At 43.6% G+C, this 18,851-nt stretch overlaps 1 protein-coding gene and 1 non-coding gene across 22 annotated transcripts in view; one reads left to right on the top strand and one right to left on the bottom strand.

Annotated features, from left to right (window-relative positions):
• Positions 1-2,492: 2,492 nt before the first annotated feature.
• On the bottom strand, positions 2,493-2,564 carry TRNAC-GCA (transfer RNA cysteine (anticodon GCA)). The gene has a single exon. It is a non-coding gene; the product is annotated as a tRNA-Cys (tRNA).
• Positions 2,565-4,898: 2,334 nt separating this feature from the next.
• Positions 4,899-18,851, top strand: part of AOPEP (aminopeptidase O (putative)) — a 237,667-nt gene continuing 223,714 nt past the window's right edge. For 14 of the 21 annotated variants that reach the window (XM_084834121.1, XM_084834128.1, XM_084834117.1 and 11 more), the window contains exons 1-4: positions 4,899-4,961; positions 6,731-6,810; positions 8,690-8,840; positions 13,570-14,498. In XM_084834121.1, coding sequence (XP_084690247.1) covers positions 13,648-14,498 — 851 coding nt within the window. In that variant the 5' untranslated portion in view covers positions 4,899-4,961; positions 6,731-6,810; positions 8,690-8,840; positions 13,570-13,647. Of the gene's footprint in view, positions 4,971-6,730; positions 6,811-8,689; positions 8,841-13,569; positions 14,499-18,851 lie in introns of all 21 variants that reach the window. The other 7 variants (XM_084834110.1, XM_084834131.1, XM_084834120.1 and 4 more) reach the window with 5 other exon arrangements.

The raw sequence follows: 18,851 nt of genomic DNA, 5'->3' as shown, positions 1-18,851 counted from the left end.
CAATTAGAAGCTTCCAATTGCAGTGTGCAAGGGGAGGGCAGAGGGCTAAGAGGAGGAGGGAGCATGTGAGCCTAGGGCTTACATCTCCTTGAGCACATAACACTTTAGCATATACAAATGAATATCCCCTATGCTTTAATGTAATGCTTGAATTGATAAACCGTGGTTTGCAATCAGTTAGCAAAGTAGACTCAAATGAAGTGATTGTTTTGAACTGAGTTTGCAAACCATAGTGGACAAAATATAGTTGCCCTGTTGCGAGGAACTGAGGCCTTTTTGACCACCTCACAATCCTACTTCTAGTCACCAGGTCAAGTGCTTTGGTCAGTGTCTCTCCTCACACTGCCACCTTTAGGCTCTCACCCACAACCCTCTGTTGGTGTACTGTGATGCTTCACCACTCTCTCAATTTCTGCCACCATTAACCCTTTTAGAGCTGCTTTCTTCCTTTTTGGTAGCACAGACCAAGCAGCCAGCATGTGGGGGTCATTCCACGAAACTCTTCCTAATAACTAAAAAGGAAACAGTCTTTTAAAATTGAAAACAAAGAAGGTTTATTTGGTACAACAGGACTGGAAACAGGAACTGGGTTGGGATGAAGAAAGGATATTAGGAATGATGATTAAAACAAGGCAACACTATAAACTGCACAGTATAACTCTTGCTTTTAGTTCTAAATTCAAAACCCTTCATACCTTTTCTCACACTATCTGACACACTCTCCCTAACCCACAGACTACCTCACTAGATGTTCTCACTTTTATTTCCCAATCTAATCCCAAATTTATCTAGCTATACTCAATCTACTTTACTCTCAGATTTATCTGACTCCCTAGAAGCAATCACCCCAACTTTTTCTGCACAAGCTCTCATCCAATCACATTGCATTCCATTCTCACTGAGCCACTCCCCCTTTCTTCCACTTGCTAAACTGTCATTCTTGCTCACACTCTGCCAAATGCCAGCCTCACATTCACCTGTCAATCATTCCAGATACATACTAGCCTCTATACATATATACAAACCTTTACTATTTACATATTGTGCATGTGGAATTGCCACACCTGCCTATAGAGATCACTGAAACTAGAGAGTAAAGCAGGGGTACACACCCCACCAAGGCCTTAACTGCAGCCTCCCTGCTCCCCTGCCCCTACCGAATCCCCCCCCCCATGATTTCTCCCTCACCCAGAGAACCTTATACAGGTCACTCTTTTCCTGCCTCTGCTAGCAGTGAAGAAAGAGCTATCTGTATCAGCAGATGTGCAGGGATATGCCAGGGTGTATGGCCACCAACCCCTGAGTCAGCATCATTTGTGTTCCTCAGGCCTCAAAAGGAAAGGTTGTGCACCCCTGAACTAGAGGCCTAAGCAGAAGGAAAATTAATTCAGACAAGCAGCTTTAAATCACAATGTGCCTAAATACTTGGAAGTTCCAACCAAGGTTTCTGTTTGAAACTATGGTGATATTTGAGTTGACCCAATGTATTTAAGAGTCCAACACAATTAAATTACATATATCAAAACGAAACTATGTAGACTTGATCTAGTGTATCATATATGTAACTGGTACCGTACAAAATTTACACCACACCTAAATTTGATCATGTTTTTCAGTGACTGATTTTAGTGAGGCCTGAATGAAAATGGGTTGTGGGGTCTTATCATAATCTATAGAACAAGAATGGGCAACATATGGATTGTATATATCCCCAAAGGTAGCTCTGTAGATATGATATGTGTTTTCAAACCAGCACGGTTGTTGCTTTTCATTTAATTTAACTTGTCCCTCACTTTTCTGGTACAAAGAGTTTACTCTTTGTAAACTTCCTGTATATCCATGCTTCCTCCTCCCAGAATAGCTTGAATAATTAAAAAAAAAGTATTTGCACAATTGTACCTATGCCACCATAGATCTCAAACAACAACAACAACAAAACGTACTGGTTGCCACCCCTCCACACAGTTACATGAAATAAGGGGTACATCTGCATGTACATATGAACATATTTTCAGATTAGTCACTTTGCTAAAATGTAGTGACTTTCAGTCCAGGATCCTGGTGGATAATTCTTTCCTCTGCCCAAGGATTGTTCATGTCATCCTTTAATCATCCTCACTTTCCACTTCATACTTGGGGTATATAAACAGAGACTCAGCCTGTTTCAGCACCCGGAACAGATGAGGATGGCCTTAACCAACAGGATGGAACTCCTCAACAGAGATCAGAAAATAGTTCTGACTTTAGCCTATAAATATTCATACTTTCTTGAGATGACAGGATGGAGATAACTGAAAGGGGAATGGTCCCTAATGCAACAATGTTTATGTGTTTCAGCAAGACTAAAGCAACCAACCATGAAACTGAAACACTTATAGCATTTAGCATTTGTAAGAATCAAAATTAGCATGCTTCAGAAGCCAGAAATATGTGTAGAAAGGAAAGGATTATATGTCTAATAGAAGAGTATGGGTTTTTTTTCCATTGAAAAAAGGGGGCACCTGGGTTTGAACCAGGAACCTCTTGATCTGCAGTCAAATGCTCTACCACTGAGCTATACCCCCACCAGTTTGAGCTTTGCTTAGTAATGCTTGCTTGTTTTCCTTGTATCATAACTGTATCAGTGTATTGCCTGACATTTACAAAAATGAGTTTTGTTTCATTTTGCATTATTTTAAAATTGTTTCATTTATATTTTTTAACTGTTTCATTTTTTCTAAATGCTGCAACTTCCTCTGATGATTTATGGGATAGGCAGACAGAAGATGCAAAAGACTAATCTATTTGACATCAGGAAAGAATCATGGGTCATTGTGGCAGTGAAACCACATCCTCCTTCCTCCTCCTGAAATTTCATTAGGCATTGTGCACACACTCAGCTTATATCTTTGCAAATTTAACACAAAAAGAACAGCTGAGATTCTCACGCTGCTGAATTCAGTAACCAGTATAACAAGTGGTACCAGCAACAAAATGTTGTAGTATAGTGCTCCTCTTCAATAGATAGTGTTCTGTGGCTACTGAGTATGTTTTATCCTCATGAATCTGTTTTTTGTCCCCTGCCCCTTTTTGAGTTATTCTGTTCCTTAAAACATTATGTCCCCCCATGTCTGCTGATCCCTCATATGTTTGTGTGTGTGTGGTGCTCCTTTGGCTAGAGCATCTGTACACACAGATAGCAAGCTCTCATACATGTTTGTTCAGAATTTAGTCTTACTAGGTTCAATAATGTTAATCCTTATTGAACCTAGGTAAATGCATAATATTAGTTTCATGGTTCCACTAAAATCAATGGGGGCTCTTCCAGATGGAGGGCTTTTAGCACTACCAATAAAGGCATTGTGCAGCTATTCCATATTTTCCTCCTTAATGGATTTTTTTCTGGTAAAAAAAAGATGGAAAAAATGGTGGGGAAACACAGGAGGTTACGAATTGATGACAATGTGATCTGGACGCCCTATAAAATTATGTGAATCAGGCAGAGCAATTGCACAATGCAAGCCTTTTCTGGAAGCACCCTGAGGTTTAAGTATACTTATCTATGCATTGGCTTGCAGCTTTTGGGTGGTGCTAGGCAAGTTACTATGTAGGTATATTACCAGACATTTTGTGGCAAGGGGCATAAGGTTACACAGAGTAGGGGTCAAATCAACACAGGACAATCAGAGCTTAAATATAGACAGCCTACAGTCATAAACACACTAGCAAGTAAGTGACATTGAACACGGCAGGACTGAGTGCACATGGATAGTGTTGGGCTATCGATTCTGTTAGGTATTAATGCAATAACATATAACTTTATCCAAAATCTAGTTAGGCAATATTTTATTAGGACCAATCAAAATATCAGAAAAGACAGTACAAGCATTCAAGATCTCCACAACTCTTCATCAGGCTAGATGGTACAAAAAGCAGGGGACATTTTGGGGGGATGGGGACCAAAAAAAGTAAAAAATTATAAAATTTTAAAAAATGTTGTAATGTTTGTCAGTTATCTCAAAGCTTTGGTACTCTGGCCAGAATAAACAGGAAGGTGGCTTATGTCTTACTGAGTAGTATCCAATGTTACTCCTATATAGAGTAGATCCATTGAAATGAAAGGTACTTAAGTTAGTCATGACTAACTTAATTCTCATTCAGTGGCTCTACTCCAAGTAGGACTAACATCAGACACTACCCACTGAGTCATGGGTGAAATACTGCTGCCGTCCTTTTATTATCTGTAAGTAGAAGGCCTAGAAACGTACTTTAAAAAGAAAGAAAAATAGCCCATGTGATGTAGTTCTTATACTATTTGATTGTAAAAACCCGGGTACAAATCCCCACTCAGTCATGAAGCTCATGGGGTGACTTTGGGCCAGTCAGCTACCTCAGTAGGATTGTTGTGAGGATAAAATGGGTAGTATCCAACGTTAGCCCTACTTAGAGTAGGCCCATTGAAATGAATGAGATCTAAGTTAGTCATGACTAACCAAAGCCCCACTCATTTCAATGGGTCTACTCTAAGTAGGGGTAACATTGGATACTACCCAACGGAGGTGGAAAGGTGGGATATAGCAATACACAAATTGTGTTACTTCTCGCGTGTGTCATCATTCCTAATTGGAAGTGCTTTTGCAATTTTGAAGCGGCCCCGAGTTTATCTATCTCATTTCCCTGAACTTAGTAGCCAGCGGAAACGTGACTCGGCCGCCGCCAGAGCTCCGCGCGAACGGGCTCCGCTTCACGACAGCCGCTCGGGCCCCGCTGCGAGCTGCGCTGTGGAGGGAAAGGGGCGGGTCCACTTGCGGGAAGCGGTCGAGGCTGCGCTCGGAGGGAGGGGAAAGCCGAGCCGCCTCACGGATTCACACACTGGTTGGGCGGGGCCTCATCGCACGACGTCATCAAGCGCTGCCTCCGCCGCTGAAGCCGGTAGGAGAAGTAGGGCGGGGAGGGGGAGTCGTAAACAAAAGTCGTTGACGGTGCGTCAGGTAAACGAGGGCACGCGCTGCTGGGTTGCTGTTGCGCGGGTTGCGGGGCCTGTTAGTGACTGGGTGGCCTCCGGCCGGTTCCATCTTTGACACACATGGGGGGGGGAGGAAAAGCGTTGCGGAAGGCAGCTGCCCCTCCGTGCTCTAGCCGAAATATCTCTCTCCCTGCCCGCCCTAGTCTGCACCCCTTCTCCTTCCCTCCTGTTCTCCAACATCTTGAGATGAAACTCCCAGCGAGGACGCCGCCGCGGTTATATATTTCGCCGCCCCTGTGAGCTTTGCCAGTGAGGAGTTGCGTCAAGGGCGCGCGCGAGCGAGAGAAGGCAGCGGGGGCTCCTACCTTTTCCTCCTCCCCCGCCCTCTCGGGGCGCCGTAAGGTTGGGCCCAGAATGCTTCCGAGAGAGGGGGGGAGAGCGGCTCTCAAGCAGCCGTCTTCGCCGCCTCGCTCGCCTCCTCTCTGGGCAGCGCGGCACGCAGGGCTGGTCAGGCGCGGGTCAGCCACCTCCGCCCCTCACTTGTTCTCCTCGGTCCTCGCTCCGGGCAGCACAGTCATGGGGATCCTGCCCCTGAGAGAGAGGGTGAGCGAGGAGCGGCAGCAGTTGCTCCTCGCAGACGTAGCCGCTGCCTCCGCGTGATTGCCCGAGGACTGGGCGAGTGACGACTGTCATCGCCTATGCTCAGAAGTGCTCAGAAGTGCCTTCTCCCTTACCTACATTTGGGCAATGCGGCAGGCAGGAGTGGGTTTAGCGGGGCCATCCAGAGGGAGGGAGCGAAAGGAACGGTGGGCGGCTCGCCCGCCTTCTGCCGGGCACTGCCCGGTGCTGGAGAAAGGGAGCAAAAGGTGCCTGCCTCTTGCCCTCGCTCACTGGGTGTTGTGGGGGATTAAGCTAGCTGGATGTAATCTTCACCACCAGCCGCTCCCCGGCTTCTGGGGTGGGGGAGAACCCAGGGGAGTGAGAGGAGGATGAGGTGGCTGTCCCTTTGATAATCAGCCCTCTCTGCTGCACTGCCGGGGAGGGGGAGCAGAGGGCAAGTGAGGGGAGGTGTCGGCTTGTGTTCTGTCTAAGCAGCTTTGTGGGCCCAGTTCTCCCTGCAGCGGTGCCCAGAGAGGATGAGCGAGAGAGAGAGAGGAGCTAGGAGCATCAGCTGCTGCTGCCTTCTCTTTGCTTGCAGACTTCGCTCCCTGACCCCGGAAGTGGCAAAGTTCAGAGGGAGAGGTGGTGGTGGTGGTGGTGGTGGTGGTGGATGGGGAACCCGGAGCCTTCCTGTCTGGGAGTCCTCCCGGCTGTTCTTTTCCAGCCTCTGCTGATGGGACAAGGCAAAGGAGGGGAGGGTGATGTCTACTGTTTGATTGCCTCTCCCTGCCCAGTCTCCTGTTTTTCCTTCAGAATTAAAGTGGCAATGTTAAGCACCCTTTTTCAAATGTGTGTTTACAGCCATGTGTGGTTAGGCGCTTCGTTTGCTGCTCTGTGCACCGGGAAGGTGGAAATAAGGCAGTTAACCTGATGCTCTTTCAGCCCCTTTGTGAGGTGGCTGACTTTCTTGTTCAGTCTCCAGCAGTCTCAGGCACTTTCACATGGAGAGTGGGGAGGCATCCTGCTTCACACCCTCCTTTGCTTCCTTGCTAGGGAGTCAAATACCTTCTTCCCCTCATTAGGTTCACACTATGTATTTCTCTGGATATCAGAACATCCCATGACTTTAATGCTATACAGACCAGAAAACAGATTAGCAGCATAATCCTATATATGTTTATTCAGTAGGAAGTTCCACTGAGGACTCTTCCCATGTATGATGTGGAGCCAGGACACTATTGTGTGAAGGCTAAGATATGTCTGAGGTACACTTTTGTTAATAAACACTGTTAAATTGACTCAAATTCCTTTTTTTGTTTTTCTCTCCGTGACTCAAATGTATTATATCTATCATTGAGTCTAATAGGTAAAGCCTATTACATTGGGGGCAGGGGGTATCTTTCTAATTTGCCCAGAGTACATTGGTCATTGGATAGATCAAAAATTTTATAAATAAATGATACTGGAAATGATTTGTGGGGAAACATGGTATAAGTCCTATTCTCCTATCGGGCCTTGAAAAAAATACATTGTATACACAAGTAGGGATGCTATTTCTATTGCCCTCAACTCTGTTTGAGGTTCACGGTTGGAGGGAATGTGAGCTGAGTACAGCTGTGGCTAAATCCACCATCCTGCCCTCTTTGCTTTCAAGTAAATAAGCTGCATAGGTAAGCCTGATAGGTTAGATAGTCATACATGCACGATCCCATATGGTATTTGGAAATCAGTTTATTCCTATCAAATGTCAGATAGGGCTTGCAGACCAATTAGATGGGGTAGGCTTGGCTGCACAGTTGCAATGTGGTTGCTATCGATCCAGAGAAAACAACTATAATGTAACGAACAACTTTACTATGTGGCCTTGAAATCTGAAGTATACCATGCATCCTTACAATATATGTCAGCTAATTTGAAAATAAGTTTATTCGTTTCAAAGTCTCAATTCATGGTTTCATATCTAGCCCATTTTAATGTTTGGTTTAAGCATGCTGAAGGTTTGTTTGTTATATATATTTATTTGTAATCTGGTTTCAATTGTTGGTTGCCAGAAGTGGTTGAAACCAAATCTGTGAGTGCTTATTTGTCATTGTTGAATTGTAAATCAAGTACACTGAGCAACCTTTATGCATTTCACAAGAATTTCAGCTCAAATGTTTGGTTTCCCAGTACTTTCCAAAATTCCAAAGCCAATCTTTCCGTTTTTTTATTTATCCTGCACTTACACTGTCTGTTTTAGGGTGCAATCCCATATATGTCAAGAAAGAAAAAAGTCCTGTAACTCCTAGCATGACCCAGGCAGCATGGCTGGCTGGGGCATGCTGGAAATTGTAGGACTTTTTTCTGTCTAAACGTGTAGGATTGTGCCCTTAATTTTCAATTTGCTATTCTGCAGTTTCTTTTATTACATTCAGATTAGCTCAACATAGCTATGCTTATGCAGTAGTTCTATACTAAAGAGAAATAGCATTTCCAATGTATAGATACCATGTTCAAGACAGAAATACAATAGTAATTTTATTTGAGAAATATGAGACTGGTTTTTTTGCTAATAATTACTGTATAAACATTTCTAATTATTTTAATGAGAATAATATACAACCTGTAGCTATGTCTTAAAACCATCTGATTGATTTAGCCTGCAGTCCTATACCCACTTACTGGGAGTAAGCCCCACTGAACAATAGGGCTTACTTCTGAGTAGACATGCATAGGATCACCCTGTTATAGTCTGTCAGTGCAATCCTATAGATGTCTACTCAGAAGTAAGTTCTCAGAGTTTAATGGGGCTTACTTGGGAGTAAGCCAAGCTTACTTGGCTTACTCCCAAGTAAATAGGTATAGGATTGCAACCTATATGTCCTAAACTTTGTAAAATCAGTTTGCTTGAAAATATTGTTTTCTTCTTGGCTTACGAATTTGGTTAATGCTTCTAATTTTAATGTAATGACAAAACATATGTACATATTCTACAGCTGCTTGGGGCTCTTGTGAATGAAGGAATAAATGGGGGTAATGTACGGAGTTGCTGCAATCCATTTCTTGGTTTTAGATCAATTTAACAAGATCATGTTGTCTGCAACTCAATTTCCAGTGGATTTGTTTTCATAGAATGAGTAACATCATTATTTTAATTCCACATAGATCTGGCTTTGTAACATCCATACTTTTGTAGGAGACAGTAATTGCTAGGAAAACTGATCTAATTGTGGATGGGAAACACTGCCCATGGACAGCAAATCATTGCCTTGGAAGACTGTCACTGAGGATTTCCAACCTTGAGGGTTCTTATAAGGTATCAAAAAACACTTGTTCATCATGGCCACATGGCTTTAATTTAAAGGATTGGCTACAGTGTTTCGATATATCCAGTCCTTTGATGGAAGTGCATGTTTGTGCTCTACCTCACACTGCCATTCAAGGTTAAGAGGGACTGTGGTGGGCTGGGCAGTCTGGGAGCTCTGTGGTAGAGCACATGCTTTGCATGCAGAAGGTCCCAGGTTAAATCCCCAGCATCTCCAGATAGGGCTAGGAGAGCCCTGTCTGGAAACCCCAGCGAGCCACTGTTGGTCTGTGTTGACAATACTGAGCTAGATGGACCAATGATATGACTTGGTATAAGGCAACTTCCCATGTTCCTATGTCTGCATGCCTGATTTCCAGGTTTGGGCATGGGGATGTTCTGGCGGAAGAGGCTCCTCACCGTCCTAATACATTTCCAATGCTTGCTACAGTGCTAGACTGATAGGATGGGAAACTTAGATGCTCACAAAAGCCATTCAAGTATTAATCTAAGTATGTTTTGTGTGTGTGTGCAGAGGTCTTATGAATATAGCATTGAACCACTTCAATTTTGCTTTACACAAAAGCAACCTTGATTGTTTTCTGATTGCAATGTAGTTTTTGTGATTAGTAAATTAAAAGGGCAGAGTTCTTCCTACAGACGTCTCTTTCTTTTGAGTCTTTGCATCTGTATGAAGCAATTTTTAAAACATTCCACTCAGTCATCGCTAGGTCCACTGAGTCTCAGGTCTTACCATCATCTCTAGGTCTTGTTTCTGATTGTTTATTCCACTTCTGACTTTAGGGAAGGGCATATGCGTATTAGAAAATGAATCTTGGAGTGACTAAAGCCGAATGCGATATTCTTTCTCTCTCCCTTCTGGAAGTTCAGTAGAACTTTGGCTGGGGAACCTAGGTGGGCCATATTTCTTTCCTAATACCTGTGCTAACTGACCCATCCACTGCTGCTTGGTTTCAGAAGATGGCTTCTGGAGGTGAAAATTGTAGCACTACAGTTTAGGGTAGAACCTTCTCACTTCCTCCTTGAGAGGTCTCCTTACAAACAAATGAAGCTGCATTATACTGTTTCACGCTATTGGTTCGTATATCTACTGTAGATATATAGCTATATATCTACTTGGAGAGGAGCCACTCTCCAAGGTCTCAGGTATGTTGGAAAAGATAATTTCAACTGAAAATGCCAGGGAGTGATTCTGGGAAACCATTTGTTTTGTTACTGAGCTATGGCCATGGGGCAGTTTTTCACTCGTTTTCCTGAAGAAAGGTGGGCACTTAATAGTTGTGTAAAAGAGGGAATTTCAAGAGGTTTAACTTGCGTGGCAATCTACAGCTACTGAAATTCCCTCTTGTATACAATTATTAAAAGTGCAGAAGCCCTGTCCTCTTTTGCACTTGGACACCCTAACTTAGCTGTCCAGGGCTGGTTCTAGTCTAGGGTGGTTTACTCCTCGGAAAGTTGTGCTAGATTGGAGTGGTAGAGCCACTGATGTGGTTTTCTTGAAAATTTTAAATCAGAAAAGGTCCCAGTAGCCGAAATCAACTGGGATCAGATTTCACATGTTTAACTTCTATTTATTAAACAAAACTAAAAAAATGAAAAAGTATGCTGTGTTACATTTATATGGTATACAATATCTCAAAATATTTTCCAATAGCCAAAAGCATTTGAGCAGAAATCAAAGTGTGCTTAATGTGGTTTGAATTTTATATTCAAATACATTGAAAATTTTACTTGGAATGATTTTTTGGATATACTTAAATACTTCAAAATGTGACAACTGACTAGCATATACTTCTCTTACGTTGTTTAGATGTTAGGGCTGTGGGGGGGGGGAATGAAGATTGTTAACATACGGAGGGAGCGATCCTATGGCCGCTAGACAGTGTCTAGACGGCCATAGGATTTTTTGGTTTCTGGGAACTGAGCGCCGAACTTGGCTCCCGAAACCTCACTCCCCTCCTCCACCACCTTGTAGGCAGCATGATTTGTCCCCATCTCCGTGCTTGTAAGCACAGCATGGAGCATGGAGTGGGTAAAAAGGGGGCATTCCTGGAGGCAGGGAGGGGAGGAGACTGCAGAAGCATTGTTACTATACTTCCTATGCACTGTCCAGCTTCCCCACCCAGCTCTGACATGCCCCAGCTAGACAGCCAAAATCGGCTGTCTAATTGCAAATGCAGAGTGGCCGGAGTGCAGAGGAGAAGATCCCCTCCATGCTCTGCCTAACCTTGCATTGGACAGTCGGCCGCCTCCAAGTTTGGAGGCGGCTGACTATCCCCAAAGATCTATGCATTTCTGTTTATTATATATTACATATATGTTATATATATATTTAAGCATATATGTATGCTTCCTAGAAATAATCACCTGAAAAAAGTGAATTTCAACTTTTAAACTGTCCAGTTTTACTGGTATTGTATCTATTATATTACAACAGGGGTAAGCAACATGGTATCCATGGACACCAGTGTGTCCCCAGACACCTTCCTTGCTGCACACTGAGACACACTCCTCCTCCCAATTTTTATTTCTAAAATATTCTTATATGTTCTTACAGGGATCTGTGATTGCTTCAAAGCAAAGTGGAAGCCTCTGGCTCCTGACATCTTAATTTCACATGAATGCCTCTGGGCAGGTTATTTGTTCTTTCAGACTAGTCACGCCTACCCTTGGCAGCCATTTTATGGTTGTGCCAAGGACAGTTTCTCAAATTTCCAAATGTGGCCATTGGCCCAAAAGGTAGCCTATCCGTGAATTTAAAAAACCAAAGAGCCTTATGGAGTCTTTTGGTGCCTCCAAACAGAGGACTCATAGCGCTACCAGTCATTGTGCAGCTATTTCTTCTGTTCCTAAACCAATTTTTTCTGGTAAGGAAAAAGACAGAAGAAGTGGTGGGAAAACCTGGGAAGCTTATAAATGGAAGACGTAGTTTTCTGGACCCCACATAAACATCCATGTTTGAGGCAGGGTTAAAAGCCTTACCTGGAAGCACCATTTGGTGTATATCCTGCAACATACTAACATGGCTACCCCTCTGGGAATTCATTGTTACTAATGTATTTTATCCAAAAGGCATTTTTAGAAATAGAAAACATTTCATGGACAAATATGGTTCTAAAAAAATTCTGGAAATATTCCCACCCCATACCACTGCACAGAGCAGTACCTGTCCTCTCCCTGTTCAGGAAATGGTGTCTATGTGTAGTTCATTTGTTTCCATCCTAGGGCTGCCTCAGGGTGGTGTCTACCTCCTGTGCAGCCAGGAGAGGTTGTGGCCGCTTTCCCTGGCAGTGGCTCCAGCAGACCTCGTTTGGAGTGCATGCACTCTCTCCACCACTCTGTGCACTAGAACCGGCAACAAACACTGATTTAATTAACGGTTTGTGAAACTGACCCAGCAGTTCGAGGAGAAACAGTGTTGTGAAATGGCTTCCCCCACCAACAACTTTGTTTTCAAGCCATCCCTACTGTGCACTGTGGTCTGCTTTTTGTTCAGTCCCACCCTAGCAAGCTGGAACATAAACAACCTAGAAAACTGTAAGTTGGAACAACTGTGCAGATCCCTTAAAATACATATATTCTCTGTTTAATTTCCATACAAAGATACTCCAGTATGAAAAATCAGTGTCAGAAATGTATTTTTTATTTGGATTTTTTAAAAACTCAGACCTAACCACCAAAAACATTTTGAGAGATATGCCATATGTCAGAGCTTAAAAGGTCACACTAGGACTTAGTGTATGCTTTACTGAAACAAGCATTTGTTTGTTTGTTTTTTAATAGACTTTGTTCCCCTCTCCCCTCCCCTCCCCTTCCTACCTTCCTAGTAAGGGGACAGAAAAATGCAGTACTGGTTAGAAGATAATGGAAAACAATGAGCTCAGTAATTGTGTGCAATTTTCAATCAACTTGGTAAAGAATAAGAAATATGATTTGTTTTACACATTGATGAAGAACTTTTGCTCTTTATTGCAATAGATGTTGGTGAAATTCCCCCCCCCCCCACAGTATAGGTATTTGCATTTTTTTTAATGAGAAGTGCCTTTGTTTGCTATGAGAAGTTTCTAATTCAGAATGTTAATGGGTTTCCAGCTATTAAGATGTAATTATATACCTGGAGTATTTAACTATAGAAAAATCTTCTAGAGCAATCTCAAAAGAATATATAGAATGCACTACTTGTATATTGACTCATTTTCTTGTAATTTACCAGAAGTGCCAATATAAGTGCAGCCATAATGTGAAAAGTACATTAATCCCCGGAGTTACATTGTATGTATTAAATTATTGCTCTTGGGGAATAAAACATGTGAGGCCATTTAGCCTTCAATCACACGTTACTTAGATTTATAGCAGAGATGTTATTCGTTGCCATTCTGAGGTGAGACGTTAGACATGATACGTTTTACTTCTTAAGAACTAGATAAACATTTTTTTTCCTACATAGACAGCTGAGGCGTCTTCCTTTCAACTGAGAACTATGTACAGAAATCCGCTTCACCCATTTTGTTCCCCGATTATTATGTAGAAGACTTTTCCTTTTAATTTTCTTTGCAAAATTCTTTTTCTGCAGTTTTCTTGCTTGGTATGTATTATGTGACTAACAAACTCAGTACGTAATCCTTTAATATTTATTATTTAAAAGTAATTTCAGTGTAGGCTGCTTCCATTTTTGCAGCCATTGTGACATGTGACTGTTGATTGCTTTTTTTCTTCACAGGGTAAGATAAGAGAGATAAGTGGTGATGTGTAGGCAGCTTGCCCTGTTAAAATGCATTATTGTATGTAACAGCTTTTTATGACAACTGGAAAACTTACCATACTGGCTGTTATTGAAAGAAGTGGTTGTATAGAAGACTGGCATACTGAAATGGAACTAGACCTTACCAAAGATGATCTGCCCCTGATGGCGAATACTAACCACATGCTGGTAAGGCATTATGTGTTGGACCTGGATGTGGACTTAAAAAGCCATGTTATTGGGGGCACCATAGTTCTGTTCTTGGAAACTGACAGCAGGTGCAGAAAAGGAGACAGTGAGCACGTGGAAGAAGCTTGTCATACGTGGTCAGGTGAAACCTGCCACGATTCCGTGTCAAATGCAAGTGCCCACTCAACCAAAACTGGATGTAATGATTTTGCTGTCTGTGGTAAAGGTGAAAATGATACTTCTGATAAAAACGGTAGCCATGGCAACAGGGAACAGGCTTCTGGGATTTCTAGTTCAAAGAACTGCTGTGACATTGAGATTCATGGGAGTGAAGATTTTTTGCTGGTCTTGGACTGCTGTGATTTATCTGTGTTAAAGGTCGAGGAGGTAGATGTTGCTGTGGTTCCAGGCACTGAAAGATTTACAAGCTCTGCCAAGTTAATGGATGCTTCTAAGAATCCAAGGGATCTTAGGAATCAAATTGTGCATGAACTTGTGACATTACCTGCAGATCATTGGAGAGAGCAGCTTCATTACTACAGGCACTGCAGCCAGGCGCCTGCTTGTAGGGAGCTTCCATTTGTTACTGACACTTGGAGCTTGAAGATCAGGAAAGCAGGTGTCCAACAGCCAAAGGACTTCCCTCGTGCCATCAGGATATGGTACAAAACAAAGCCAGAAGGAAGATCGCTTAGCTGGACTACAGACCAAAGTGACAGGTAGGCAACAGGCTTAGGTGTTCTTTTGTTATGTGCCAGATGGGGCAGAGTTCAGTTTCGTTTTGAGGTTGAATTTAGACTGCTTGGTAGCAAAGCATACAAAGTTCACAGCTCATGATAGCTTAGCAGGATTATATCACTTTAAGTCTGGATGAAGTGAATGCATTCCTTAAGTCTGAATATTCAAGACAAGGAATAATTGATTGTAGTGTACTCTGGATAAAAGGTATGAGAAGCAAACATTCTAACAAGCACTTTCATTTTTCTGTTTTTTTAATCAATTCCCTAGGGTCAATAGTGCTTGTATAAGAAATCATTTAGTAGTAAATGCAAAATATATTTCAATGCTAGAAAGTTAAAATGTTCTGGATATGATTGCTTTATTTAATAAGATAGTACGTTTTTGTTTGTTGCTATTTGTTTTAATGTTTCAGTTAGGATCTGAAAGTAGGTTGACAACCCATAAGCCAAAATACAATTCTGTAGTCCATATAGTATATATCATGCATTATAGTTATACCTAAAAATGTAGCTGTAAAACCCTGAAATATTTAAGAAATTATAGTTTAGAGATATGCAAGACATTATTTTCTGAAACAACACAACTTGCCTACTTCTTTGTTGTCATTTGACTCGCCTCAGCTTCATCCCAACTAATCGTTTGTCAGGTCTTTTCATAATCTAGCATCTGCATTATTTAATATTCTATATAGGGAAAAAAACTTTATTAAGGGGACAACTATGCAAGATTGCAGGAAATATCTGACCATATCACCTGTGGATTTAAAAAAGTGTATATGCCATTGTGTGTGAGAGTGCTGTTGTACTCATGTCATGCTTGTGGGTTTCTTTGGGCAGCTAGTTGGCCACTGTGTGAACAGATTGCTGGGTTAGATGGACCTTGGTCTGATACAGTATGGCTCCACTTATGTTAGTACAAATCAGGGCTGGAATAAGGGTGGGTTAACACTCCTCCAATGTCATTTTCCCTGTCTGAATCTCCTTCTCCTGGAGCTGCTGTTTGCCTTGGAGGCAGAACATATCAGTCCCCATATAGAACCTGTATGTTTGCCACATGGGCAGAAAGCAACTCCAGGAGAGGAGGAGCAATTCAGATTGGGAAAACGGGAAACAGAAAGGGAAAAAGAATGAACGCCCCCCTGGTTAAATGTACCCTTTTGAAAACATGTAATGATGTGATCATGGATCAAGTATTGTCTTGTTTGGTTTGGCTCTTAAGGATATAACGATTTTATTAAATTGTAAATGAGAAGGTTTTAGTGGTTACTTCAGTCACCAAGAAGCAATACGTTAGGAGCCTCCTATTCCCTCCTTTAGATTGTATCTAGCATTACTCCCACATACCTTGGCTCAAGCTGGGGTTCGTAGAATTCCAAGTGGAACGGATAGTTATAGTCCTTTGCCTCGACATACTCACTTGTTCTAGGATTGCTTTACACTAAGACTGGTCAGTGGTAATTCAGAAATAATAAGAGAGGAAAGATTCCGTTCTCCCAAATTCCGTGCTTTTATTAGTTCTGTGCATTATGCCACAGTGCTGCTGTGTGTGTGTGTGTGTGTGTGTGTGTTTTCCCCTGCTTTCCTCATATCCATCTTCAGCTGAGAAGATAGCCTGGAGTGCATCTCCGACAGATATGTTTTATCACCTAGTCTGTGCACTGTAACTATCTTTCCATTGCCTTCTTTCTGGTTCTTTCCGTGTCAATGGGGTTTAAAAACTTTCCCCTGTCCCAACTACCAGGCAGCTCATGCTACTGTGGAGGTATGGAGGCTCTGTTGCTGGGGCAAGGAGTGACAGGCCCACTGCAGAAATTATGTCCCCTGCCCCAGTGCTACTTTTACATTTTCCTGTTCGCTTCCCTGACCATACCAGCCCTGAGGTGCTACAGCTAATGGGGAAGTGTGTGTGTGTGTTTGGGGGGGCGGGGTGCAGGTGCTTTTTGGCCCCTGCCTGTTAAGCCAATTTGCAATTGAATGGAAGTCTTTTACAATAATATGCTCAGGAGTGGTTATTGCATTTTACAACCCAGCTTCCAGTTAGGTACCACTGTAGTATTGGTATAATATGCTGCTCATTGCTTTGGTTTCCCTTTGGCCTGAAAAGTGGTATATGAACAGTCAGTAACAATATCAGAATAGCTGTAAGAACATAAGAAGAGCCATGCTGGATCCATCTAGTCCAGCATTCTGTGCACACAGTGGCCAATCAGCTGCCTGTTGGAAACCGAGAAGTGGGACATGAGTGCAAGAGCACCCTCCTGCTCATGTTCCCCAGCAACCATTAATGCCATAGAAAGTTATTTTTTTAAACACTCATTCGAGTGCAGATCCTGAGTGCTTGTACCTTGTGTTGGGTGCCCGGGACAGATTAGGGATTCTGTTGGTGTACTGCCCACCCCGCTGCCCATCAGACTTCTTGCCTGAGCTGATGGAGGTGGTCTCAGGCTTGGTGTTGAGGACCCCTAGGATGATGGTCCTGGGGAATCTCAACTTCCATGCCGTGGCTGCTGTATCTGGGGCAGCTCAGGACTTCATGGCCGCCATGACAGCCATGGGGCTGTCCCAACATGTCATCGGCCCAACACATATAAAAGGACACACGCTTGATCTGGTTTTCTTGACTGGGCAGGAGGATGGTGATCTGAAAGTAGAGGAATTAACATCTGTCCCTTTGTCATGGTCAGATCACTTCCTGTTGAGGTTTAGACTCTTGGCAGCCTTCCCCCTCTGCAAGGGTGGGGGACCTATTAAACTGGTCCACCCCCAGAGGCTAATGGATTCTGATGGATTCCAGCGGGCTCTGGGGGATTTTCCTGCTGGTATGGCTGGTGCTCCTGTCGAAGCCCAGGTCGCTCTGTGGAATGCAGGGATGACTCAGGCAGTTGACACGATCGTGCCCAAACGCCCTCTCCCTCTGAGCAGAGCCCCGCCAGCTCCTTGGTATACACCTGAGCTGAGGGCAATGAAGCAAGAGGGGAGACGGCTAGAACGCAGGTGGAGGAAAACTTTTGCTGAGTCTGACCAAACACAGGTAAGAGCTCACTATTGAGCCTACTCTATGGCAGTGAGGGTGGCAAAGAGACAGTTCTTTTCCACCAGCATTGCATTTTCTCAGTGTCATCCAGCAGAGCTTTTCTGAGTGGTTCGTGGCCTGTTACATTCTGGGCCAGGGAGAGAGACTGTGGAACCCTTGGTTGCATGCTGTGACGAGTTTGCATGGCACTTTGAAGACAAAGTCGCTCAGATTCGCCATGAATTGGACACCACGATTAATGCAGTTCCATTGGTAGAGGCATTCAGAGCACTGTCTGGTCCAGTTTTATTGGATGAGTTTCAGTTATTGAGGCCTGAGGATGCTGACAAGGTCTTGGCCAAGTCCAGTCGACCACTTGTGTGCTTGACCCTTGCCCTTCATGGCTTATTAAATCAAACAAGGAGGGGATGTCCGGCTGGGTCCAGGACGTTGTAAATTCCTCCTTGAGAGAGGGAGTGGTGCCGGCCGCTTTAAAAGAGGCAGTAATCAGACCACTCCTGAAAAAGCCTAACCTGGATCCGGAGGATGTTAACAATTATAGGCCAGTGGCCAACATCCCCTTCTTGGGCAAGGTGCTTGAGTGGGTGGTTGCAGGACAGCTCCAGGCACTCTTGAATGAAACAGATTATCTAGATCCATTTCAATTGGGCTTCAGGCCTGGTTTTGGAATGGAAACTGCCTTGGTTGCCCTGTGGGATGACCTCTGCTGGGAGAGGGACAGGGAGAGTGTGACCCTGTTGATTCTCCTGTACCTCTCAGCGGCTTTCGATACCATCGGCCATGGTATCCTTCTGGATAGGTTGTCTGGGTTGGGAGTTGGAGGCACTGCACTGCAGTGGTTCTGTTCCTACTTGGATGACCAATTCCAGAAGGTGGTGCTGGGGGATTATTGCTCTGTGCCATGGCAATTATGCCATGGGGTTCTACAGGGCCCTGTTTTATCCCCCATGCTGTTTAACATTTACATGATACTGCTGGGGGACGTTATCCAGAGGTGTGGGCTGAGGTGCCATCAATATGCGGATGACACCCAGCTCTACCTCTCTGTTTCATCAAACCCAGGTGAGGCAGTGGCTGTTCTGAATCAGTGCCTGGCCATGGTAATGGACTGGATGAGGGCCAATAAACTGAAACTCAATCCAGACAAGACAGAGGTACTGTTAGCGGGTGGTTCGTCTGCCGGGCTAGGTGATATTCAACCTGTTCTGGAGGGGGGTGCACTCCCCCTAAAGGATCACGTTCGTAGTTTGTGAGTGCTCTTGGATCCAGAACTGTCACTTGAGGCACAGGTGAACTCA

Source organism: Heloderma suspectum, chromosome 2 (assembly GCF_057233095.1).
Source record: "Heloderma suspectum isolate Gila_16-S chromosome 2, 16-S_ref, whole genome shotgun sequence".
Taxonomy (NCBI): Eukaryota; Metazoa; Chordata; class Lepidosauria; order Squamata; family Helodermatidae; genus Heloderma; species Heloderma suspectum.
The sequence above is the reverse complement of the archived record's forward strand: the minus strand, read 5'-3'. Positions and strand labels throughout refer to the sequence as shown.